The following is a 27,704-nucleotide window of genomic DNA, read 5'->3' on the forward strand; positions in this document are numbered from 1 at the left end:
TGTGCTACTGGCCCAGCCATAGATGCTGCAGAGTGAGTGCTGCAGAGGACAAGTTACCACTTCCTCATGATCCACAAGTTTTAGATTTGGCACCAGGAGTCTACAGTTTTACTACTTCATAATGTTTAGGTCTCACCTATGAGACAGCTTTTATCTGTCTGTAGGAAGTCTATTTTGGACCACAGTGCTTTACATGAGATGAAAAAGATGGGGGCTCTCTGAAAGGGGCGATGAATAAGTAATGAAGGTTGTAGTCCTGTGCTTTAGACAGCAATATGCCTGACCAGCAATTAGGCGCATCTTTGTGAGTTTTATGCTACTGATCTAGACATATTACGCAATAACGAGCAAATTCCTAATACACGCCAGACCTATTAGCTTTGTGAGTGTATGTTAGCAGTTGGAAATAAATAGTTAACAACAATGATTTTGTTGTCAATATTAGAATTGGCAATCACAAATGGTACACATGTGACTATGGACACTGGAGAGAGGCCAAGGATCGGATGAGCACGTAATCTGAACACTGTTATGGCCCGCTGACTCACAGGTGCCTTTAGCCTCAGTTCCAGAGCTATCAATCTTGCCCCATTAAGAACACCCTCCTACAATCAGAACTCACTTAAATAGGACTCGGCTCACATTTACCATACAAGCCTTAGAAAACCAAATAACTCAGCCTTTTGAAACCAGCACCTCTGACCAATAGTTCGTAAAGTCAATTGCAATGCAAAAATGCACTAAAGCAAAGAAAGTTTATAAAGTTCATAAATGTTAACAAATTCAAAGTCTTTACTTACCTAAAATGTGCAATTAGTATGTACGTTAAAATATTGCTAAATCCATTGGCAAAGATAATAGGCCCCAAAGGGGAGACCTACTGGCTTTGCTAATCGCTGTTGCTATGGTGGTGTTCTTATGAATTTTTGTCTGCTTGATTTTCTTACTTCTGCTTGTTGCCACTTCCTGTTCTCTCATTTTTCAGTTCTCTTGCTGTGAGGCTCTTCGATACAGGCTAGTTTTGATGTATTGCCCAAAAACACTTTCCTGCTCCATCGAGGTTTTTGTGAGCTTTCATTTGCGCTTTGCTCCTTTCTTTGAGGTTTGTGGATACAACCATTCATCCATTAGTTCTGGACACAACCATTCACCCATCTGTCTTGTTATACAGCAGTGCCTTTTCACAAGAGGCTACAAAGCGTGCGTTGTTTAAATCCAGCTCTTGACACTTATCAGGAATATTGATAAAATGAGAACTTTGTGGCCTTACAATCACTATGCATAATCACGCAAAACATTATCACCAAGCATCTTACCCCAGAAGAGGTTTTCCAATTAACGTGAAGTCGTCACTGCCAACAAGCAAGACCTAAAACAACAAGAAAGCACAGTTTGGTCAGAAATGTTAAACGTGACCCCCCTTAAGAACACAGCCTCTTTCGACCACTCCTCCCCTTCTCATTAAAGTACGCATCTCAGTGATAATAATACTTTTTAAATAGCAAGCCTTCTGAGTTTGGATTTTTGTGCTAATATCAATGTTTTGCCTAGAGATATAATTGATATACAGTAATTTAGCTATTGATTCCTGCTTCGATTCTCAAACGGTACGAGCAATAGGTAGAGTTCGGAGACGGTTACTGTACTCATCAAAAATTTATAAATAATGCTTCATGGATCAGAGCAGAAAACATGTCAATAAAAGGGTGTCTGCTCTGAGATTATTCATATATCAGTTAAACTCATGACAGCACATCAGATTCTGTTTTCCACTTTTTAAAATTTAAATTGCCGATTGTTTCTTTTCTTTATTCTGGTCAATTCAGGAAACATCTTTTACCACAAAGTCTTTTCCACATTGCCTATAATTACCATGCATGGTAAAGGCATAAGTTAATATAAATATATATATATATATATATATATATATATATATATATATATATATATATATATATATATATACACACACAATTTGTTTTAAATAATTTGTAAAGGGAGTAATTTTAGGTTTTAGGGGTGGGTAGTGGTAATGGGAGGTAAGACTAAATTTAAGAGCTAAAGGGTGGATAGTGGGAAAGGGAGATAGGGGTGGGTAGTGGTAAAGAGATGGAAGGGTAAATTTAGGGTTATGGGCAGGGCCACTGGAATTATGCAGCAGAGGGGGACCAGATTATGTAGCAAGGTTGACTAAATTATGCGACAAGAAACAGCAAATTATTTGGCATAATGTGGCACATTTTGTGAAAGTAACAGTGTCAGAGAAAAAAGTTAATCTTAACTAGTACCAATATAACACACAATTACAGTAAGTAGCAACTGAAAGATGACCAGTCAACCTTTGCAAAAAGCCTTCAGGGGCCATATTACAGAGAATGCCCCGGGGGAGCAATGGGCGCTTGTGCCTGCTTTGTGCGCCCCTGGGGCACTTTGGTATTGCAGAAGAGGCTGCAGACACTTGTGTGGCCCCTTCTGTAATACTGATGGCGCTGGCGCACAAAGTGTCAGTGCTGTCTGCAGGGGGCGTTCCCTCATTTGCATGGGGGAGTGATAAAGACTCAGAGGAGTTGATGTGCTAACTGTCTTTTCATCTGCAATAAAATCTATATTGACATCTGCATAGAGTGTGGCCTTGGATCCCTTTGGAATTTAAGAGTGATCACTGTGGATATGTAAGCTGGAATCACACCTGCAAAACGAGGCCCACCGCTGCTGAGCGTCTATTCTGACCTGGTCTATTGGAATAAACAGACACACACACACACACTTTTAGTCAGTTGTATGTCGGAACAACGAGTTCCACAACAATTACTTCACTAATAACGAGGGCGCTACCATGACCTCGTCTAAACCACATTTTTTTTTACCACGCATTCATTACCACGATTTTTGGTTTCCAACTACTACCCCGATCCCCCTCAAACCCTCAAAACCTCCTGCCCCATTAAAATGAATTCCCCTCACACCTAATAAACAAACACGATCACCGATACCCCCTTAAAAATAATCCCTACCCCTAAAAACTAACTCCATCCCCTCAAAACAAATTCCCCCACCCTAAAAATATACACGTTCACCCTCATCCCCTAAAAACTAACTCAACCCCATAAAAACAAATTCCCCCCACTCCCTATAAACAAACACGATCACCCATACCCCAACAAACGAATTCCAACACCCCACCCCCTAATAACGAACTCAACTCCCTTAAAACTAATTCCATCACCTTAAAAATAAAAACGATCACCAACACCCATTAAAAACTAACTCAACAACCTAGAAACTAATCCCTCCCACAATCAATCAATCAATCAGTGACACTTATAAAGCGCGCTACATACCCGTGGGGTCTCAAGGCGCTGGGGGGGGAGGGGAGCCGCTACTGCTCGAACAGCCAGGTCTTCAGCTTCTTCCTGAAGGAGAGGTGGTCTTGGGTCAGGCGCAGGTCGGTCGGGAGGGAGTTCCAGGTCTTGGCGGCCAGGTGGGAGAAGGACCTTCCTCCTGTAGTCGCTCTTCGGATGCGGGGGACGGCGGCGAGGGCGTGGTTGGCTGATCGGAGGTGGCGTTTGGGAGCGTAGAAGTTGACTCGGCTGTTGAGGTAGCTCGGGCCTTGGTCGTGTAGGGCTTTGTGTGCGTGGGTGAGGAGGCGGAAGGTGATTCTTTTGTTGACGGGGAGCCAGTGAAGGTCTCGCAGATGTCCGGAGATGTGGCTGGTTCGTGGGATGTCGAGGATGAGTCTGGCTGAGGCGTTCTGGATCCGCTGGAGTCTCTTCTGGAGCTTGGCGGTGGTCCCGGCGTAGAGGGCGTTGCCGTAGTCCAGTCGGCTGGTGACGAGGGCCTGGGTGACGGTCTTCCTGGTCTCGGTGGGGATCCACCAGAAGATCTTCCGTAGCATGCGTAGGATGTTGAAGCATGCCGAAGAGACGTTGTTGACTTGCCTGGTCATGGAGAGGGAGGAGTCCAGGATGAAGCCCAGGTTGCGTGCATGGTCTGTCGGTTTGGGTGCGGTGCCCAGGGCGGGAGGCCACCAGGAGTCGTCCCAGGCGGAGGGACACCCTCTAAACAAACACAATCACCCATACCCCCTAAAAACCAACCCTAAAAACTAACCTCAAACCCTCCTACCCCATGAAAACTAACCCTTCATACCTGTTTCTCTGCGATGCTCCTCCGAACTCCGCCCTGCTCGAACACTAGACCAAATCAGCCTTAACCAAGCACATCCGTGTTTAAGGCTAAGTCGTTGTTCATGCAAGTAAGTCATTGTTCGGCTTGCGTGACTCCAGAACTCGTTATTCTGGAGTCGTGCAAAGGTCGTTTCTCCTTTTAGTTACCTTACATATACTTACCATGTGTTGGTGTGGTAAACGACATCTACGTGGAAAAGGTAAGGGTTGTAAAGTGATACAGCCGGGTAGAGGTAATAGGATTCCTACTCTCTCATGCATGCACAGCATCTCTTGGAGGGTGAAAACATATATAGAAGCCCTTTAGCCATGGACTCTTATGCTCAGTAATCAAGTTTGATGTTAAAAGACAGAGTGACAATGACAAAACCAGATCATGCCTGCAGGCACCTGAAACAAATCCATTTACCAAAGTTGGTTCTGCATGATATGCCTATCCATCGCCAGTACTTGGGACTAACTCTTCTGAGGACCATGGATCTGTTTCCTGCAACTTCGCTGGATATAAAAAGATTAGGAAATTCTTGACGAGAGAGGCCTTGATCCAAGTTATCTTGGCACTGGTTATGTCCAGATTGGATTACGTGGACTCTATCTGGATCTCCCGAAATCCCTCTTGTGCAAGCTTCAGTTAATTCAATACCAGGCTGCTAGGCTGATAATTCAGCTACCAAGAGGGGGTTCTATCACGAGGGTGACTCTGGACCTCCACTGGCTGCCAGTGGCGCAAAAATGCAGATTTAAGGCATGCTGCACAATGTTTAAGGCGCTGCATTTGAGATGCCCGGGCTTTGTAAAAGCTTGCATTGTAAAATAGAGAGAACTGCGATCAAGTTACCTTCACTACTTAGTCACCACCACCTACAAGAAACTCAGGATTGGAGGACGTAGGTTGTCTATCGTAGCTCCTCGCATCTGGAACACACTTCCATTGGAATTAAGGCAGGCTTCAGTCTACACAAAATTTAGGCATCTTCTAAAGATGTGGTTGTTTACACAGGCTTATAAATAGTAGGGGTTCTCGATTTTTCATTACCTAGCGCCAAGAGACCTACCTGGTGATTGTGTGCTCTATAAATATCCAATAACATAACATCTGGATGCACGTGGAAGACACAAGTAGAAGGAAATGAAAAACATGTTTCCTCTTAAAATGTTGGCCGAATGAGACATGGAATACATTAATGATATCCTTGGTCATTTCAGGTAACATGACTGGCATCCTGCAGGTCTCCTTGGGAGATGCTGGAGAGGTCCTTTTCAATCCCAGGGTGTGAGCGCAGGGAAAGAGCCCCCATTCAAAAGGCTCAGGAGGGCTCTGACCTACACTCTCCTTGGAGTGGGGCAATTACATGAACTGTGACTATAATACAAGTATCCCAAGTGGAAAGACAAGCTGGGATGACCATGACTGCTGTACTTTCATCAATTCTTGCACAAAGCACTTACTGAGAAGCGGGTGCCGCCTCAGATAGATATAGATATGTGCTGCCTCTTTTGTGTTTCAAAATTAATACTGGGTCAGGATCCGACCCCTGGGCTGAGCACACACTGTGGAGCGCACTCGATAACTGCAGGATCCCATTGTGGATAGATAGACAGACAGATAGATAGATAGATAGATAGATAGATAGATAGATAGATAGATAGATAGATAGATAGATAGATAGATAGATAGATATAAATAGATATATGAGCCGCATGTTTAAATACCGGTCCGGCCTTTCGGAATTAGATTATTTAAATCAAGCGGTCTGCAGTGCTTAACTTGTAACAAAATAAGTGCCAGGCCCTTGTCAAGAAGCAACCTCTGTTTGCACCACCCATTGTCCTTGCCAGCATTGCCAATGACGGTACCTTCACAACTACTAACCATCACACTGTTACAAGTGTGACGATTCAGATTGTTCGAGGCCCCCTAAGCATATGAATGGCTTGTGCAGCAGGTATTAGTTGTTTTATAAAATATATACTGAATTAATAAAAAACTGTTGTTCAGCACATCTCTAACTTACACAAACAGCGCCACCATGTGGCAGAAGTCATAAGTTCCAATGTTGACAATTAAGCGCCAGTACCGAGCTCCAAAATCACCAGCTCAAATAAAGCACTGGCTGTCCGACTTCCCTTTCTTTGGTCGCTTACCTTTTCCAGTCTGATTCGATCTCCACATTCAGCATTAAAGATGCCACGAGTTGAAATTAAATCTTCATTGGTTACTTTCCACTGACGACTAGCGAACTGAATGACGGCAAAGAGCCTTCCGAACTGTCCATTTGCAATTAGGTTATTTACTCGTTGCACAAGTTCTGAACAGAGAAAAGAAAGAAGTTGATAAATGTTAAAAGCCCCAAAAAACGCACACATTACTCCATTCATAAAGAATGCTAACGAGGATGTCTCTCCCGATAAATATACTTTCCACAACCCTTATTCAATGATACTCTTACAACTTTTTCAAGCTTGGCCCAGTATGCATTTCATTCACTCACAAGCGGTATTCATCGAATTGTTAACTGGAGAGTACAGAGGAGCAGGTGAGAAACCTAGACTGGCTTCACAAGGATATCTTCACCCGTCTATTGCATGAACCTTAAAGCACAAACTACAATACTTTCCATTTTACATGTTAGAAAGAATAGCGCATTACCATAACCATGCATGTACATGGGCAGTAGACCTTTTCATGCATTGCATGTTGCGGATCTGTGTGGGAACAAAATACACTATATTTCGCCGTTCAACCTTCCTCGTCAGTGTGTTGGGTCTGCTCTGCAGTTGACTGTGCCTGTCCTGTTGGCAGTCCCACCGCTGCCCCTATAAGGCCTCAATGGCATGGGAAAGGGCGAAGCTGGCATTCAGTTGAAAGGGGGAGAATTAACGGTGTCCTTGGACAGCGCAGTGATGTTTTGGGGGCAGTGGTGAAGGGGTGTTGGGGATCCACGTTGGTGTTCTGGGGGCTGTTCTTGTTGTGGTTTGTCCCAGTGCCAAAGCCTTGCTGCGCTCTTCAATACCTCGAGGGAAATCTTGCGAGCACAACCACGGGTTTACGGTCAGAGGCACTGCGCAATGCCCTAAGTGGCGAACCTCCGGAGATTCCTAATATAGGGCGGAGTCTGCTTCGATGGAATGATCATAGTGAAGTAGCCAAGGAGTTGCAGGCTTCCGCATGGTTGTAGTGACACAGCTACCATTGGGTAGCTCTGTAGACCCTGCTGAACGCCTCACAATTCAGTTGCATAAATCACTGTAAAAGTGTGCATATACTCAATGCTTTAAGTAGAGATATGGAAGGGTGGGCATTCACTAAGCCTGAGCACCTGCTTGCTCCTCAGAAAGCGCCAGAACTCTCCTTTAAAAAGATTGCACCATTGCCAAGACGTTTTGTAACTCCCTTTCAAATGAAAGAAGTGCAGGTACTTGGTACCGGAAAGCACCTGCCAATGTAAAACACTGCATATACTACAGGATGAGGGAGTTTTCGAATCTTGGTCGGATGTGCAAATACGCGAGAGGAATCTTGGATATCCGGACCCCGTAACAGACAAGATACTGTTTCCTTGGGTCAGTAGGAGTCCTGAGAGCTGGACTGGATGAATCAGAAGGGGCAGCTGCTGTAGTAGTGGCACCCCGTGACCGGGTACTTGTACTTGCTTTGGTTATAAAAGCAAGTACCAGGTGAACGAGAAGCTGGCGGAAGGCTTACACTTTTCTACTACACGCTCACCAGATATGTGAGCATATAATTTTGTTTTGCGAACTCTCTCTTTCAGGCTTGTTGCTTTTAGCTCGCAGTAGATGACAGGTGTTGAGCCACAGGGGTTAAAGTCAAACTTGTGTTGACGAACTTGGTTTAAATTTGTGCAGTTACATACATATATATTTAAACACCTAAGTATTTAACAGGTGCGTTTCATAGTTGTGCCATTCACCTAGAAAACTGAAAGTGTCGGTGGGTACGGCATGATGTAGGGCTGGGATGATGCTCAAATGCTGTTATTTAACCCATTTAAAAAAAAATCATGTTCCTAAACTAAACTAGCAATAATCTAGAGCAGAGCTAATATACTCAGCGAACTAACATATTTTTAATGAGCAGCCGTTGAATGAGCATGCTGGTGTAACACGCTAGACAAGTTCATGTTCAGTATGGCCCCCATGTTTCCACTCTGTCCGTGGACAGCACCAGCAGAGAGAACATTCACAAATTCTAGAAGCACACTTCTGCTCCGAAAAAGAAAGAAAAAGAAAGAAAAATTGGCTCGCAAAGGGCCGGATTCTGCGAATCTGGCCCTTTGCGAGCACAATTTTTGCATTTGGGATTCATCATCACAAAAGCAAAAATCGCTAATTGCGAAATCGCATATTTGCGAGGAATTGCATTTAAGGAATGTCTATTTGAGATTCCTTAAATGCAATTCATTATCCATTTATTACTTGCGAATTCGCAATTTCTGGCCGCTATTTACCGCAAAGTGTAACTTCGTGGTAAATAGCGAAAACTTAGAAAAATGCACTTTAGTGCATTTTTCTAAGTGGTATGTTACACACACATATCCTTTGGACATGTGTGTGCGCAACATCAGGCTACATTTACATTTCAGGGGTGCAACAGGGTGTCCATTGGACACCTCTACACCCTTAAAATCGCAAAATCAAAATGCAAATCGCTAATAGGGATTCGCACATTGATATGTCTTCCCATTCATTTCTATGGGCCTTTAGGCCCATAGGAATGAATGGGGAGTTATTCCTTATTTGGGATTAGCAATTAGCTAATCGCAAATGAGGAAGCTGTAGGAATTGCAATAAATATTGCGATTCCTACATGAATCCCGTTTTGCGAGTCTGTACTAGCGATTCCTTATTATTCGCTAGTACAGACTCGCAAAACATGCCGATGATGAATCTGGCTGCTTTGGAGCGGTTTAGTAGCTGCAGGCACAACAAAAGAACTCAAATCAGGGAGGTGTAGTAGCCAAGGTCGGATAGCCATGGAAGACATTAGGGTCCGCTGTAAACAAACCAGCTTTGTCTGCATTAGTGATTTTGAGGTTTGCGACTAAGTCTCGCGGATACACTAACATTTCCCAAGGTTACAAAACATTTCGAAAAAAGGGTTGTATAAAGATCCCGTTTTCTACACTGCGTCAGAGCAGAAGAGCTGTATGCATTTCTTTCTGGTGTCTCAAGCACATACATTAACTCAAAATATTTCCAAGTTAGTGCATGTTTTGCAGACAGAAGAGCTCGAAAACAGAAAGTGTCAATGACGGCCCAATTTTTGCGAGCCATAATATTGGCAAAACATACACTACCTTGGATGTATTTCGAACTCGTGTATAAAACGTTCCTGTTCTTTAAATGGCTTTCGGATTCAATGCTTCTAAAAACGCAAGCTTTTGGTCTGGTAAAGTTACATTAGTCTGCCCTCTTGTGCTCAAAAACAAGAATACAGCAGGAAGAGTTTTCATATTTTTCCTGAAGCGTTGTTAAAAACTTTATGAAAGTGGATATGAACCACACAGCACTATATTATTCTCAAAAATAAATAACTGGTAAAAACGCTAAACCGTGCACTGTCATGACCGCAAACACTAAGCCAACATCTTACATAATATTTAGATACATTTAAGATATAATTTTTCTGAAGTATAAAAAAAAATGCAACATAAACCATCCATCTTTTGTAACTCCAGGTCAGCAAAGCTCACACAAGAAGTACAAATTTACAGTTGTAACACTTCGATGAAATATGTTGGTATTTTGGGGTTCCTGGTTATCAGGGGATATCTGCAAGTTAAATTATAGGAGCTTTTTCGAAAATAAAGTTCAGGCTTCACTGATATAACAATTTCATTTTCAATAAATCTTTATTCGGATATGAAATATCCATAAAAGAACAGAGCAAGATACCAACAAAAATGTACATTTAAAAAACAGTAAGCACACAAGGACCTGTGATTTGTAACATGCACAGCAATAAAGATACGTGTATATATAAAAGAACTAATATGTGTAAAGCAACAAATTCCTGAAAAAACGTATGGTTAACCTAAAACTTATGGCAAAGTTTCTCATAGCAGGTAGCAGCATAATTTGATAAAGTGCAAAGAGATTTAACAGATAGCAGCACGATATGGTATGAGTACGGTCAAGTGTAAGCAACACTGATATAACAAATTCTCCCTCTACTGTTGGGAAGAATAAAAATAACATTGGCAAAGCCAACAGGTCGCCTCGATGGCATGAGCAGTCTTGGCCAGACACACAAATGTTTTCTAGCTGAAACCAACCAAAAATTGCTCATAATCCTGAAATGGGACGCACTGCAACTCTTTACTGAAGTTCCCTGGACAACTAACACTAGTTGATAGGTTAATTGACGCTCAGAAGAGGCAACCATCGCTCCACTAGTTGAAGGTGGTATCCCTAACCTTGCTCCTGATGTGCTGCAGAAACATGCCTTTGGCCTTTATTTCGTCTGGAATAAAAATCTACAAACTTAATAAGATTAAATGAGCAAATCTCAGCTCAGGACAACACTCAAAATACGGCATTGATATCTTAAGTTATCGAATGTAAAATATTGTGTAAACTCTTTAAGATCATCACGGTTAACAAACAATTTCTGAAAGCAGCAGATGCTGCAAGAGGATTGTCATAATTCAGAAAAACCCTGAGCATTTTACAGTTGTGTAGGAAAGTCTGATGACTTCAACAATAACGTACCACATATGACTGAATCATTTAATACAGTCTTTCAGTTTAGCAGGGTGCCTCCTTCAGAAATGAGTACATCAGCAACTTACAGTGTGTGAACACAAAATAAACCACACGCTCATCTCGGGACACATTTTAAAAAGTACGCAGCATCGTCGGAAAAAAGGTGCCACGTTTATAGCAGGAAGAGCGCACGAGGGTGAATTATATTCCCCAGCCTTTTTTTTTTTTAAAAGAGTTTTCTTAATTGGAAAAAACTGATTTTGTAAGTGGTCTGCTTTGTAACTATAACAGACCATGTTTCAGTCTCACAATAGCTAGATTAATATTATAATGCTGCTGAAACAGTTTTATCGAATAATATGCACCATAATTAATCTTTTACATGTCACAAATTCAGGATAGGCTCTCAACAAATGTATTTCTTGCTCCAAGTGTCAGCATTTTCAAATCCACATTTGGCTGCGCTTGTGCATCCTATGATTAGTATTAACAAAAAAAAGTTCGTTAAAAAGTGTATGTGGGCAACATGGATAATGGGAGGGAGGGTGTGACGGAAGAGAAAGCACGGACAACAGGGAATGGGAAAAAGGATATCAATACCTGGTGTATGTGCCATACAAAAGAAGAGGAAGCGAAGACTGCATGAGCTGGCCAAATCAAAAGGCAGCAAGGAAGACTGACAATGAAGCCAACGAATGGTAAGCAATAGGCGTGATCCAAGCCCATTGTAGTAAACAATATCTCTCTCAAGCTAGAGTGCATGCGCTAGCACAGGTAAGACGTAAACATGGTGATTTTGACACATAGCATTTTGATATTTTATACTGTGGGGAAGACCAGCACATGGCCAAATGCTGTGCTAAATTCGAAGAAGGAGGTCAATGCTTCTTGATATACACACACATCTATATACACCTACACATCTACATCTATACACATATACATCTATCTATCTATCTATCTATCTATCTATCTATCTATCTATCTATCTATATATATCTATATATATCTATATATATATATATATATATATGTGGGTGGCACAATCAATGCTGCAGGCCCACTAGCAGCATTTGACTTACAGGGCCTGGGCACCCAGAGTGCACTATACTAGGGACTTAGTAGTAAGTCAAAATAGCCTATTATGGAAATACCAATCCAAATATAAATTTACATTGAGAGCATATGCACTTTAGCACGAATTAGCAGTGGTTTATATTTGGATTGGTATTTCCATAATAGGCTATTTTGACTTACTACTAAGTCCCTAGTATAGTGCACTCTGGGTGCCCAGGGCCTGTAAGTCAAATGCTGCTAGTGGGCCTGCAGCACTGATTGTGCCACCCACACAAGCAGCCTTTTAAAGGGGTCTCAGATCTGCCACTGCAGCGTATTTGCGCCTTCTCTACTGCCATGTCGACCTGGTAAGTGCACAAATTTGCTAGGCCCGAACCTTCCCTTTTATTACATGCGTGTCACCCCCAAGGTAGGCCTAGGGTACCCTTGTGGGCAGGGTACAGTGTATGTGAAAGGTAGGACATGTACTGAAGTGTGTGACATGCCCTGATAGTGAACTACAATGTATTTCGTTTTAGGACCCGTACCCTCCAGATATTCCCCCGCCGCCCAACTACCCTAGACATGCAAGGTCCCCACATTTTGAAATCACCAGAGATTCAGGTGGGGTTAAAAAGGCCATGTTTATTCACCACATTGTATAAACATGACAAGCAATAACATGCACACCTGCGTTCAGAATAAATGACCAAAGTTCTTGGATAAAAGTATCAGTTCCAAAGTCCAACAAATGTACCCCGTCCTCAGGTACATCACTTCTCCGGAAATCATCCGGTGCTGGAGGTAGCGCAAGCGGCCCTTCACGGAGCACAACCTTGCTAGTTCGCCATTCAATCGTCTCACCGAGACGTTCAAAGATCTAGGGCGCACTCCTGGGCCCCATGCCCTGCGTGATATCATGCCAGACCAGACTATTTTCGTCGATGGGAACTCATGTCCCAGCCAGGCAAACTCTGCTAGTAGGGCCTCTTTGACAGCCAAGCGCCCCCTGTCGACCATGTCGTTGCCTCCCAAATGCAAAATAATCCAATCCGGCGATTTGTGCTCTTGTGCCCTGAGCTCCTCGGCGATCCGCCTCAAGTGTCGGATCCGCATCCCTCCAACGCCATGCCATGCCATGCCATGTGAATTCGGTCTCACCCAATGCGGCCGGTTTCACCACCTCTCTTCGCTGCAAGTGCACCGCCGCGCGACGCACGAAAGATTGCCCGAGTACCCATACCACGGAAGCGGGCATACTAATCAGAAAGGAGAGAGATGAAGCCGTTAGACACTGCACACGTATGTATTACAACAATTCAGGCCTTACATATCGTTTGTAGCAATCAGAGGTCCAGCGACCTACACCTTTCACCATGTTGGGGGCCAGACCAGCCCCCGCAGCTAAAGTTGCGGCGCCAATCCTAAAGGAATGAGAAGAATAGCCCGCTGCTCCCAGCCCAAGATTCCCCAGAGCCAACCCAAATACTGCCTTAAACTGGTATTGAGACAGGCAATCCCCATTTTCATGGACGAAAAGAGCCGACCCCCCGCCTGCTGGGCGTCGGGCCAGGTACGCCTGCATCCGGGATACGGGGCAGGCAGCTATCCCTGGGGCTGGCCGCAACTGGATGTTGACCCCCTTTCCTGTTTGGTCTGTCTTGGACCGTCTCAACCGCAATACCAGGCCCCCCGGGGTAATGGAGATATCCTTGAGCTGCAAGCCCCCCCCCCCCCCCATGGTCTACTCTGGAGGCCCCAACAATCTCACCCAGGCGAAAGGCCCCGTAGAAGGCCAGGCAGAAGTCCGCCCCCAGCATGATACCCTCGAATGGTGACTGGCAAATAACAGGCAGTACCCCCAAAATATCAATCAAGTTCGGGAGATCCAAAGGCCTACGACAGTCCCGCCGTGGCCCGTCTAAACGGGCCCATCCTGCTAAGGTCTTCCTGATCAAGAATGAAGCCCCAGGGTCCCGCACCACTGCCAGTTTAGCAAAGAAGCCTATCGCTGCCAGGGAAGCCCTAGCATAGGACACTGTTTTGCCCTGATCCCGCAGAACCTGTAAAAAGGCCTACATCGTTTCAGTTGAGAAGACCCTCGCATCACCCAACTGTTCCACAAATGATCTGTAAACATTAAACTGTGACTGATAGGCACGTTTGGTGCGATCACTCAGAGCGGCACCTACCAGCCCCGCTAAAGCGGGGCTCCAATTTTCCACGGTGACGTAGGGAACGTCGTCATGCGCTCTTCCGCCTGCGGGTGGAACCTCCGGAAGTCCTGCAACTTGGAACGAGACAAAGCGTCAGCAGCATGGTTATCAACACCAGGTATATGCGCAGCCTTAAAAGTCAAATTCAATTTCAAGCATGCCAACACCAACAGCTTCAGCAACCTAAGCACATGTGGGCAGGTCGCCCCTTGTCGGTTGATATCCTGAACCACCGCCATGTTATCCGACCAAAAGATCACAGCCCGGCCCCTGAAGCGCTCTGCCCAGACCGTAACTGCCACTCAAATTGGAAAAAGCTCTAGGAAAGCTAAATTCTTTGTCAATCCTGCTAAGTGCCACTCCGCTGGCCAGACCGCCCCGCACCAGGAAGGGCCCAAGATCGCCCCAAATCCAACACTCCCGGCTGAGTCGGTGTATAGGCCTAGCTCAACACTGGACACCGGCGGCGCGGGCCAAACTACCCGCCCGTTGAAATCTGTCAGGAAGTCTCGCCATACCTTGAGGTCTTTTTTAACCCCTGCTTTTAATCGCACCCGATGATGCTTCTGGGTGAGACCCACCATTGCTCTGGCTATAGACCGCGAGAAAGGGCGTCCCATGGGAATGATGCGTAAATCAAAATTTAGCTGACCCACAAGAACTTGTAACTGATGCAACGTCACCTTCGGACACACCAAGGCTACCTCAATGGCTAGGGAAAAGGCTCTTACTTTATCCATTGGCAATCTACATTCCCCCGCTACCGTGTCAATTTCGATGCCCAGGAAGGACATGCACGTGTCCGGGCCGACTGTCTTGCTCGGTGCCAGCGGCACCCCAAATTTCTTCAACATGGCCACCAGCTGACTCAGGGCCAAAGCGCATGCATCTGAGGACGCGGGGCCCATCGCCATGAAGTCGTCTAAGTAATGCACCACATCTGTACATCCTGACTTTTGCGAAAACACCCATTGCAGCATGGAGCTAAAGGTCTCAAAGTACTTGCAAGAAACCGCACAACCCATAGGCATACATTTGTCGTAATAAAATTGCTGTTGGACCTGAAATCCTAGCAAATGGTAATCCTCTGGATGCACCGGTAACAAGCGGAATGCCGACTCAATATCGGTTTTTGCTAGCAACGCCCCCCGGCCTAGCTCCTTCACTTTCTGAACCGCGGCATCAAAGGACGAGTACGTCACTGAGCGCACTGCCGGGTCGATGGCATCGCTTACCGATGCACCCTTCGGTGCGGATAGGTTGTGAATCATCCGGAATTGTCCCGGCTCCTTCTTGGGCACTACTCCCAGAGGAGAGCACACAAAGTTCTCCCATGGAGGAGCCGGGAACGGGCCTGCTACTCTGCCTAAGGCCCGCTCTTTTTCCACCTTTGTGGCCACTACTGAGGGATGGGTCCTTGCTGAAACTTGGTTCCTACATTGACTAATAGGGGGGACATGAGACGCTGGGATACGAAATCCCCTGGAAAAACCTTTAAACAACATCCTAGCCGCTGCCCTGTCTGGGTACCTGTTCAACCAAAAAATCATCTTTTCAATATCCACTGGAGTAGGCAGTTTAGGCTTGGGGGGGCTTGATATCCTTAGGGGTTGTAGCCCCCCGTACTTTGGATTTCTTGTTGCACTTTGATTCGGGATGAGACGGATGACCGCAGTAGGCGCAGGCGTGCTTAAACTTGCACTGCCCGGGGGGCCATGTGCAACCTTTGCCATTGAATGCCCAACATGTGCCTTTCTTCTCGCCCGACCCTCCCTGGGAAGTCCGAAAGGGCTGCCTAGCCGGGTGTTCCCTATTGCTTACGCTCTCTAACCAAGCATTGACCTCAACCTGGTCCCAACAAATGGAGGGGTTTTCCTCCTTCGCCCAGCGAAACTCCCTATCGTATGTCAGCCAGGCTGAACCCCCATGAGTGGCGTGAGCCTTTACAATCTTATTAGTATAAAACACCAGCGGAATCGCCAACTCTGGCCTTTTTTCCAACAACACTGTGACATAGACGTGAAAGCCGAACAACCAATTGGTTATTGTCTCCTCTATCCTAGGTCTCCGATCTCGGAAGGAGTGCTCTTTCCCATCCCTGTCCTTGTAATCCTCCTCTCATCTCTTCGGCCTGATAAGGGAGAATATATCTACATAGGCACCTTTCCAAATCTTCTCTCGCATTTCCATACTCACATGCGTAGCTAACATCCCTGACTGAGACAACACGTTCCCCTGACTAGGCCCAACCTCGCTGTTCCTCGCTGTAGCGTCACCAGGCTTACCTCCTGTAGGTGGAACCGCTATCGCTGTCGCGGGGGGCTGAGCTCCAATCGCTACACTGGGCAACGCTTTGCGCGACTTGACTAAGAGCGCCAACTGCCTCTGAATGTCCCTTAACGCGCCCTGTTCTGTGGCCTGCGGGGGCACCCACGGTGCCGCCGCCCCGACGCTCACTCTCTCTAATACTTTTTCCGGAGCTGATAATTGGCCCACTAGTGTGGAAACTGACGCCAGCAAGCTATCCAACGGATCACCAGCGGCTGCCACTGCGGCCACCGGCTGCGGTGGGAGTGGGGCCGGAGGAACCGTAACTAGTGGTACCGTGCCTCCCGGGGCCAACGCCTTCAGCGCCTCCCTAATCTCAGACAAAACTGAACCCACTGGGTCTACTGGCACGGGCACATTCGGAATGGGATCAGAAGGGTAAACCTGCTCTGCATCAAACGGAGGCGTGGGGACGGGACCTACTGATCCCTCGTCCCACTTTCCCCCTGGCAGGGCTAGGCCTACTCTTCTCCTGCCTGGCTCCCCCTTTTCTTTTAGGCTGTGCCTTGGCTTTCTTCTTTAATGGCGGACAAGCGGCCTTCGGTGGCACCCCCTGCGAGGCCGCTCTACTACCTCGGGCTGCTCCCCCCGGGAAGAATCGCTCTCATCCCCGCTATCGGGAGCCTCCTTGCTCAACTTCTTTAGCAGCAACTTCATAATCTGCGTTAATTCAGGTTCAAAATCCTTTCGCTTTTGTCCTCCTTTTTGGCGCCATGCTAACTATAACGTGCTTCGCACTACCTTGCTATAGCACCTAACGTGCCCGGAGTTCATTGCTCCCGCACCACTAAGCGCCGTTCCCGCCGCCCGGAAGGAGCCCGCACCACGAGGATCCCCGCACACAGCCGTAAGCCCCGTAAGGCAGCGACACTCCTATCCCTTCCCAGCACCCATCGTGACTCACGGCTGCCCACGAGGCCCCCCCCCGAGGCACTCGACCCCTTACCTGGCTACACGAACGATGCTCGATCCTTCTGCTTCAAGAGTCTCGGAAAGCCGGCCAGGATCACGAGAATGGCCAAGGTGCCGGCGTGAACAGTCAGGTATCCAGGAGTGATAGCAGGAACTGAGACCCCAGTCACAGGGAGTTGACCCTAAATAGGCCCAGAGTCTCCACCCCTGACCCCCAGGTCACGCGATATCGCCGGACCGGAAACGGTTCGACCGGACGCCGATTGGGCTGTCCGCCCGACCAACCACCAGAGACCAGGGGCGGGCGGGGTCCGGAGAGGCCGGGTCCTAAGTGCGCGCGGCGTGATTCTCCGCACTTGTCATTCACTATTGAAAGGCTATCTGTCCCATAGGATATAATGGTAGATTATTTAGAACATATTAAAATTATAACTTCCCATTGGGACAAGGTGGAAAGATGGAGTTAGTATGCCTGAACTCAGAATATAAAAATGCATCTTTTAGTAAAGATAATTTTTACATTGTGTGTTTGAAAATGCCACTTTTAGAAAATGGGTATTTTCCTGGTTAGCCATTCTTTGTGCCTTTGCTGGTTGTGGATTGTCTGGCTTTGGAGTGACAGGGTGTTAGATTTGGGGGGTCTCTAGTAGTCACAGGTAGGGACTTGTGACAAATAGGGACCCTGCCTCTAGACAGGGTAAGGGGGTACACTCCTAAAATAACCGCTGCTCACCCCCTTGGAAGCTTGGCACAAGCAGAAAGGCTTATCTCAGATGCAGTGTGTAAAGCATTTGTGACCACATACAGTAACCAAGTGACAACACTACAAATGGACACCACACAGGTTTTTTATAAAAAAAATAAGTATACTTTATATAGACTTAACACAAGACCAATAAACAACAAAAATCCACAATACTGTACTTTTAGATGGAAATTTTAGCTTAGTTAAGTTCAGTTCTTAAGATGCAACACTTTGCGCCAATGTACCTTACGATGCATTGCGCTTCCACAACAGAAATGTTGCAGCGATGGAAATGCGACAAAGTTCCAGGGCAAAGAAGTAAAGGTGACGCTCTCTCCTTGATGCAACATACTTCCCGGTGATGCGGAGGCATCTGCTGTGACGTCAATCCTCTCTCCTGGCAATACGAGTTGCTTCCTACAACGATGTGAGCCGCGACAGGCCCTGTGACACTTTTCTCGGAGATGCGGCCGTGTCTGATGCGACGTCGATCCTCTGCTCCTGCGACATGCTTAACGGGGATGCAGCGGCGTCTGCTGCGACGTCGATCCTCTTCTCCGGCGTTGCGGGGTGCTTCGTGTTGTGAAGTGGCAGCTTTGCGACGCGCTTCTCGATCTTGAATCGCGCTTCTAGCTCCTAGTGACACGCAAGTCCCCCACAAAGTCCAGCACAACTGCATGCACTTCAGGAAGACTCTTGGGGAGCTGGTGGGTGAAGTCCGTTGTCCCTGAGACTTCAGCAGGAGGCAAGCTCTGTTCCAAGCCCTTGGAGATCCTTCACAAGTTGAAAGTAAAGCACACAAAGTTCTTTCTCCTTTCTTTGGCAGCCAGGCAACCACTGCAGGCCAATCCCCCAAGCAGCACTTCAGCTTATGGATAGTCTTTCCTCAGTTTCGTCAGGTTCCTCTCCTAGCAAAGGGTTCTTCTTGTAGTCCAAAAGTGATCTAATTTCTTGTGATCAGGGTCCCAATATGTATACCCAAAATCCTTAGTCCTCTGAGGGCAGAGGGGCCTTTGCCCAGTCCAAACCAGTTCTGAAGCACTCTGTTTACAAGACTCCTTCTTTCCTTTCACAGTGCAGGGCAGAAACATCAGACGCCCCACAGGAGGACGAGACAGGATTGTGGAGGGAAAGCACAGCCCTGGAGCACTTTGTTGACATCATTCCTTCTCTTCTTTCACGGTACAGGGCAAAGACATCAGCCGCACCACAGGAGGTGGAGTCAGCATTGTGGAAGGCAGGCACAGCCCTATTCAGGTCCCAGGTGCAACTCCTCCCACCCAACTAGATGCAGATCTCTCTATTCACCCCTGGGCTGACTCATTCTGTCTCTTGGAATCCCCAGCCCCGTCACTCACAAAATCCAGACAAAGGAATACATAACCTAGCAGAGGCAGGCTTGAAAGTTTAGACAAGAAAATACCTACTTTCTAAAAGTGGTATTTTCAAACACATAATGTTAGAACCAACTTCACTAAAAGATGTATTTTATCATTCTGAGTCCCGGCATACTAAACTCAAATTTCTACCATGCTCCCTGAGTCAGTTAGGATTATACGAATGTGATAACCTAACTACCCATTCTGGCCTATGGAGAACAGGTAGCCTTGCAATAGTGAAAAACGAAAATGGCTGTAATTCACTATTAGGACATGCCACACACACCAGGCTCGAAGGCGGGGTCGTTACCGCACGGGGTCGTTTTTTTGGTAAGGGGACGTCATCACTCACGGTTTGTTGCACGTCGAGTTCCTCGACATCCGACTCGTCCCCTTCCGACCCCGACTGTTCTTCATGATCCTCTTCTTCATCGAGGTGCTGGTCTTCGAACAGCTCCGGGATCGCCTCCGACTGCATTCTGGAAACCTCGTGTCTTCGAGCTCGACGGTTTCTAATCGTCGACTTGGAGGAGAATGCTGCGCAGGCTTCGCAGTCCCTGGATTCGTGTTCAGGAGACAGGCAGCGGTTACACACCTCGTGTAGGTCCTTGTGTGGGAACTTAGCACCACACGTTGGACATTTCTTAAATGGAGTCCTTTCCATGGACTCCGGGCTTGACCACGTCGAGAAAGGCCTTCTGTTCGTCGACGTAGATCGAAGTTTTTCGTTGATGTTGGAGTCGAAACGCGTCGGAATGGAAATGAAATCGCGTTCGATAACAATACCGTCGAATTGGAAAGGGATTACGTGCCGAAAAATCACTTCTTTCCAAAGTCAATCTGGAGCGCTTCAATCCTCATCCGAACCCGATGGCGGAAAAAAACAATCTAAGGATGGAGCCGATGCCCATGCGCACTAGCAACCAAAGGAGGAGTCACCAATCTACAAAAGACTCTCCAAGAGAAAAACAAAGTGCAATCATCCGAGCCCAACACCAGATGGCGATCTATTCATAATGTACCATCTGCAGCCCATATGCCTCGAACAGGAAAGGTTCTGGGACTGGCAAGTGGGTGCACTTGCCCAGTCAGCATGACAGTGCCAGACTGCACGCAGGCTCTGCAATGGCAGACCTTAGACACAATTTACTAGGCTGCTCCTGTGGGTGGCACAACCAGTGCTGCAAGCCCACTCTCAGCCTTTGGATTTACAAGCCCTGGGCACCCTCAGTGCACTATTCTAGGGTCTGACAAGTAAAACAAATAGTCAATCACGGAATCACCAATTAATACATTCATTTACAATAGGGAGCACTTGCACTGTGGCACTGGACAGCAGTGGCACAGTGCCCGAAGCATCTAACACCAGCGAAAACACATGAGGTAACAGCAAAAATGGAAGGGAGATCCACGCCAATGGTGCCAGGTCTAACACAGGGGCTGAATATTTAATTCTCTCTGACAGTCACTGGGGTTTGTTGAAGTGTGCCCTGCCTCTCCTGGATGATTCAGGGCTAGGCTGAATAGACCTGGGCTGCTTTTAGAGTAGGGGGGGGGAGATTTCCTTGAACCTGAGTGGGCCAGGTCTGCCTTACACAATGCTGTCTTCACCTCCTGCTGGGAAGCTGGACCAAAGAGGACAGAACTGGTATTGACTGAGAACAGAGCCTCTCTGCCATATGAGAACAAAGAGAAATGCTGTATAAATATTGGGGCCCAGAACTTTAGTTTACTTCTAGACTTAAGGGGAACCTCTGCCACAAAAAGCTGACAAAGCTGAAGGGGAAGTACTGCCCTTTTGTTGTGTGCTGTCTGGTGTTTGCCTGTAGTGGCTTTTTCAGCAAAGGATGGGACAAATACTTTGTTGTGTGCTGTGTATTCTGCTTGAAGAAGATCTCCAAGGGCTTGACGTATAGCTTGCCTCCTGTTCTGAAGTCTCAGGGACGCAAAGACTTCACCACCAGCTCCCCTGAACTTCCTTGCTGGGAGTTCTGGTCTGCCAAGAGGTGTGTTACTGAGTGAGTCCTCTGCAGGTTGTTCCTGCTGTTGGGAGGTACTACGAGAAGCGTGATAAATCCGTACCGGTTTCTGATGCAATCCTACCATACTGCCAAAGAAACCGATGCAGGTTGGAAGAAAAGCTGCATGCGGAATCCCGTGCACGGATCTCTGAAATCACCTCACCGATTACGACGCAGGCCCTGCTGTGCGGCTGCAAGAATCAACGCATCGTGGGACCACGGCTGAAGAGACCAACGCAGCGCCGAGCTACCAAAGGGGTGAGCAGGGGTTATTTTAGAAGTGTATCCTCCTTACCCTGTGTAGGAAGAAGGATCCCTATTTGGACAAAGATGCAAACCCTTGACAAATGGAGACCCCCATTTCTAACACACACACACACATATATGTGCATACATAAACACACACACATAGAAGCAGATAACTCTTGCTGGTTCCCAAATTTAGGTGGAGAGCAGCTCCTGTATATAGCACCCATCAACACTCTGACTCTGCTCACCTCAAATGTCTGTTTTTCTAGCAAGGTTTTTAAGCATAGGATTAGCACAGTGCCATCCTCAGGTGTGCCGCTGTGTGTTCTTACGGACTGTCCAGAACTACTCACGTTTGAATATATATGTTTATTTATTGATCTAATGACGACATGTTATAATTCTTTATGAATTAAAGCTCTGGTGGCCTGGTGCACCACCAGAAGTTAGACAATGAATGGAGAGCTGGGAGCAGGAATGAAAAATAGACTAAAGCTTCTTTAACTGTGCTAAAACCCATAACAAAAGAGCCAGAACATGATTCCAGCAGTTTTGTATGGAAGAAAGCATATAAATGAAGTACACTAGGGCACAAAAAAAACCAAAAGATCACATAAGAGTACTGTGCAGGAGTCGTTAGCCTGACTGATGTTTATCTCTGGCAGGGTTTCCAGTACTGGCGACTAGCATGTGGGGCATCCACATACTGTGGCAGGATAAACATGGATTTAAGACAAATGGGATGCACTGAGATCGATGAAATTCTTGAAAATAAGACTTTATAACAACACTGAAAAATGCTAAAAGATGTCACATGGCCCATGGGGACATTGTCGTCTTCTCTAATTTAGCATGAGCACGCTGCAGATTGTTCGCTGCTTTGCACACGTTACTACACCAGTTTATTTAGCAAATGTCTCTTTTGCCGTTTTCACATGAGAACCTTTTGCTGTGTTCACACCCTGCAGGTTTCTTGGATTTAGTATGAACATTGTGAGCAAGGTCGATCAACAATGCCCCTTGTTATTCTGTTCTGGTTAGGCCCTAGCACCTAGACAGAACATATCGATGCAGCTGGTGTTTGGGAATACGTACTTTGGTCTTGTGAATGAATGAATGAAAAGGGTTTTTGTATAGTGCAATGTTCACTCCAAGGAGCATCTAGGCGCTTTTGCGGAGGGAAAGAAGAAAAGAAAGGCGTTTGGGGATGAGTGGTGATGTTTACCAGAGGAAAGGGAGACTGCGAGTGGGGTGGTTTAAATCAGTGATCGGGCTTGGTGGTCTGGGATGGGAAAGATCCAAGTTTTGAGGAGTTTCCTGAAGGTGAGTTCCTTATGAGTGTGCTTCAGCTGAGTGGGTAGTGTTTTCCATGCTTTTGTTCCCAGAACAGCCATGGACTTTTCACCCCGGGTTTTCAATTTGAACTTGGGGACAGTTAGCAGGTTCTCTGATGTGGACCGCAGAGTTTGTTTGGTGTTATAGGGCTTGATTTTGGACCTTAAATATTCTGGATCTCTTTCACTTATGGCTTTGTAGGCAATGGTCAGGATTTTGAAAAGAATCCTTTTGTGGACTGGTAACCAGTGAAGTACTCTGAGTGCTTCAGCTGAAGAAGAGTGCCTGGGGAGCCGGAGTACCAGCCTTGCCGCCGTATTTTGGACCACCTGTAGTCTTTTCATGACTGTCTTTTTTGTTCCTGCATAGAGACTATTGCAGTAGATAAGATCATGGCCACTGCAACAGTCTTTCTGGCGTGCAGGGGGAGTAGGTAAAAACATTTTGGGAGGGTTTTTATAGTTTGGAAGCACATGCCTGCGATGGTAAGTGCTTGTTTGTGAAAGGATAGTGAGGGGTCGAATTTTATTCCTAAATTTTTTGCAGTGTCTACTGTAGTAGGTGGGGCATCTGAATCAGAGGGCAACCATTTGATGGGTCTAAAAACATTTTACTTTCCAAACAGCATGATTTCTGTTATGGAGTTATAACATATGAGGTGATTTAGTTTCATCCAGTTCATTACTGCAATGAGACCGTGGTGGAACTTCTCTTCCACTGCTGTGGAGTTTTTGTCCAGGGTAAGGATCAGTTGTGTGTCATCCGCGTAGGCAATTGATTCAATATCGAAAGCCGCTATCAGCGAGAGAAGTGGTGACATGTAAAGATTAAAAAAGGTAGGGCTCAGGGAGGAGCCCTAAGGAACCCCTGATGATAGCCACTTTCCTTCTGAAGCTACCAAGTGTTACAATCTGGTTCCTTTTGTCTAAGAAAGATGTAATCCAGGCTAACGCTTTGTTATTTATTCCGCTGTGTTTCAATCGGTCTCACAGAATATCATGAGAGACAGTGTTCAAAGCCGCGGATAGATCCAACAGAATCAGTACTGCTTCCTTGGCCTGATCCAGGACAAACTTGAGGGAATAGGTGGTGTAAAGCAGAACTGATTCCGTTGAGTGGCCTGGTCTGAAACCTGATTGCTTGGGATGCAGGATGTTAGTTTCTTTTAGGAACTCATTAAGTTGGGCATGGACTAATTTCTCAGTAATTTTGCTAAGGCAATGTAGTAGGGAGATGGGTCTGAGATTGGAGAGAGTGGAGGGGTCCGGGAGTTTCTTTTTTTTGGAGTGGCTTGACAGCAGCAGTTTTCCAGATGTCAGGGATATTAGCCAGCCTAAACGTGGTAGTTATGAGCTGGTTGATAACGGGATTTACTGTGTCCACCAATGGATGTAGGATTTTTGACGGACATGGTTCGAACGGAGAGCCTGACTTACAGGAAAGGATGGCCTGCCTGGATTGTTCGAGGTTAACTTCTTTGAAATCTGTAAGTTCTTTTTTTGCTTCTACTTCCTGGGCTTTGATTGGCTGGGGTGGTATATCTGCGAAATCTTTCTTTATGTCTTTAATTTTTTGTCGAAGAACTCGGCAATATCATTGCATAGTTCCTGTGAGGCAGGGATTTCACGGTCTAGATTAGTAGGTTGTGAAAGATTTTACTGTATTTAAAATGGTTTTCTGATTGTCGTCCGCCCTGTTTAGGAGATTAGTGTAGTGATTCTTTTTCTCTATTTTAATTTGTTGTTGGTATGCTCTGAAAGCTGATTTAAAGAGCTTCATATCTTCAGCCTCATAGTGTTTCCTCCATGTTTTCTGTTTGTCTACACAGACCTTTCAAGGCTTTCAAGTGAAGAGTGAACCAAGGAGCTGATTTTTTTTATGGTGATTTTCTTTAGTGGGGCTAGAGTGTTGGCCATTGACAGCATCCATTTATGAAATAGATTATTGTCAGTTTCTAGATTTCCGGTTAGGATGGGTCTGGTGGCTTCCGCCATGTTCTGTAGGTTGGGGTTAGATAGCATGTTGTTAAAATTCCGTGTGGGGGCTAATTTGCTGGAATTGATTGCTTTTTTTAGCATTATCATAGACAAAAATTGAAGGGAATTAATTTATGGTCTGACCAAATTACCTTGACCGGAGGGGCAACCGTTAGATTAGTGGCGTTAGTGCATATCCCGTCCAGGCTATGTCCTGCCTGGTGAGTGGGCCCCTGAGTCTGTTGTTTTAGGCCCAGAGTTCATGATTTCTATAAAGGTCTTAGTATTGGAACTATCGCTGGCTTCTAGGTGGAGATGGAAATCACCTAGGATGGTAAAATTTGAGTATTGGACCACGAGGGAGCTCAGATATTCTCCCAGAGTGTCTAAGAAGTTGCCCACAGGTCCCGGGGGCCCGAAAACAAGGGCCCCGGCGAGCGTGGTGCAGTTGTCTAATTTAAAGTTAAAACAGAGACTTTCTGCGTCCTTTGGTTATTGGAATATACGAATAGGTGGAAAACACTTCGAGAGGGACCTTTCCAGGGAGAAGAGCAAGACAGTACCAATGATGCAGATCTACCATCTAAAGACTGAGGTATGGAGTCTGCAGATAACGCACAAAGATCTTCTAATATATCATTCTGCTACTATACAAGGGAAGGGAGATTAGACTACATGGTCTTTTCATAATGACAGCTCCTTCCATGATTTACGGGCTACTTGCTATGCTGACCGTATTTGTGATATGCATTTTCCTCCTTATTGTGGCCCGTATACTGTATGATAGAGCAACTTATAAATATTTTAAACTTGTTCGTGTATCTGTCAGATCTTAATGTGGGCAAGTACAAGTGTGTGAGCGAAAGGGTGTGTCTTGCAACCGCAATTCCTGAGAGAGTCAGGAGTGCTGTGTTCTGGGGAGTCTAACCACTTGAGTGAGACACTATAGCTAGTTGGCCCTGGGCTCATTGGTACTAAGATGGTAGGATGACTCAGCCCCTATGCAGTAAGGTCCCATAATCCTACGCATAGTTCTGTGTTTGTGCAGAATCTCTGCAACAGAGAATTAAGGGGAAGCTCTGTCAGGATACTTAAAAAGCACAGAGCGCACTTACACCCATCACCGTAAGTTCAAAATATTAGCAGAACTCAAACCCACTGCTTCTGAAACGGCTGTCCCACCACAGTAAAGCCTGAGCCACAGAGGCAAACCTTTGTCAGACAGCGTGGAAAATATTAGTGAATAGTCACAAGTGACTAGGTGAACATGATCACTTGTAAAGTGAATACTATACAGAACATTTCATTGGCGCTGGTCAAGTAATTAATTTCGATTACTGAAATATAGTGCCTTAATAGCGTCATGAAAAAGGAGACAAAGAGAGATACTCTATCAAAATGTAAAAGCAAACATGGCTTCCTTTAAGAGAGAGTTACTAATAAAAGTAGTGCCGGAATCTGGATCAAGGTACTCAATATATTCTCTTAAAGAAGCTTCCAAATCCTAAATGAAAAGGTTTAATCCAAGTGGCATCGCCTTGCTAAAAGGAAGAGCTGCCTACCAATGATTGTTTGGGCAGGGAACAGATAAACACAGACACGATTGTAGTACAAATGTAACAACTTAAAGGTGACAAGACCTTTATCGACGGAGAAGAGAGAAGCATTGGTACATTTCTGCATCTATCCTAATAACAGATTATAAAAATATAAATGCCACCAAGGGTTAATGTGGCAATTCCATTTTTAGCCGGGGGGGGACGAGACACACGTTAATCTTACAAATAAGAATTAGAGAGGTGCTAAGGGAGAGGCTTAGCATGTTCTCATTATTAATTTGGCGCTCCCAATTTAACAGAGGTTTGGAGCAAACTACAAAAGCACAACTCCTGAAAATAAAATATTAAAAGATCCTACAAATTATATTTGACTCAGCAAGAAATATAAAAGTTGAATAATGAAATGGATGAAAGCTAGATGGAATAGAAGGAGCATATGAAGGATCAACGTGATTAAAACGTATACATTGCATTGTTGAAACCTTGTCTTTGCACTCAGAAGTTGAACAGGTGCATAAATACCGAACAAAGGTTAAACGCCTCAGGGTTTTAATTCACAGACTCAGCATCAGCAGACACTTCCATCCAGACATGGGAATAACTCCTGTAGAAAAGGTGCTAGGTTTGTCGATTGAACCTTGGAGCATATTTCTAACCATGGGTGGACAGAGGAGCTCTTGGCCGCCCATTTTTGAAGTGGTAAATTTGAAGGACTCACATTTCTATAATCCAATAGATACAATGAATGAGTACAAATAAATGCACCTAAATTGAGAACAAGGCTAAAAAACAGGCATATGATGCTATAATGATCCAGCTAAAGTAAAGGCTTCCTCTGAGAAATCAACAGGAAAAAGCTATCGAAGGCCATGGTTCAACTTGAATTCTTAAGAAGAAAACTAAAGGTAGCATAACAAAATGATAGCCAAATAATAATCTACTGAAGCAATGTCACTTACAAATTGACAGAATCTGCGGCTGGTGATGGCCAAACACAGATTTCAGGATACTAGAA

At 45.6% G+C, this 27,704-nt stretch overlaps 1 protein-coding gene across 1 annotated transcript in view; it reads right to left on the reverse strand.

The window, feature by feature from the left end:
• Positions 1 to 27,704, reverse strand: part of MRPL21 (mitochondrial ribosomal protein L21) — a 146,953-nt gene that overhangs the window by 80,058 nt on the left and 39,191 nt on the right. Inside the window, exons 4-5 of the mRNA XM_086957843.1 lie at positions 6,333 to 6,496; positions 1,317 to 1,369 (exon numbers count right to left, since the gene is read on the reverse strand). Coding sequence (XP_086813969.1) covers positions 1,317 to 1,369; positions 6,333 to 6,496 — 217 coding nt within the window. The remainder of the gene's footprint in view (positions 1 to 1,316; positions 1,370 to 6,332; positions 6,497 to 27,704) is intronic.

Source organism: Lissotriton vulgaris, chromosome 2_1 (genome assembly GCF_964263255.1).
Source record: "Lissotriton vulgaris chromosome 2_1, aLisVul1.2, whole genome shotgun sequence".
NCBI classification, from domain to species: Eukaryota; Metazoa; Chordata; class Amphibia; order Caudata; family Salamandridae; genus Lissotriton; species Lissotriton vulgaris.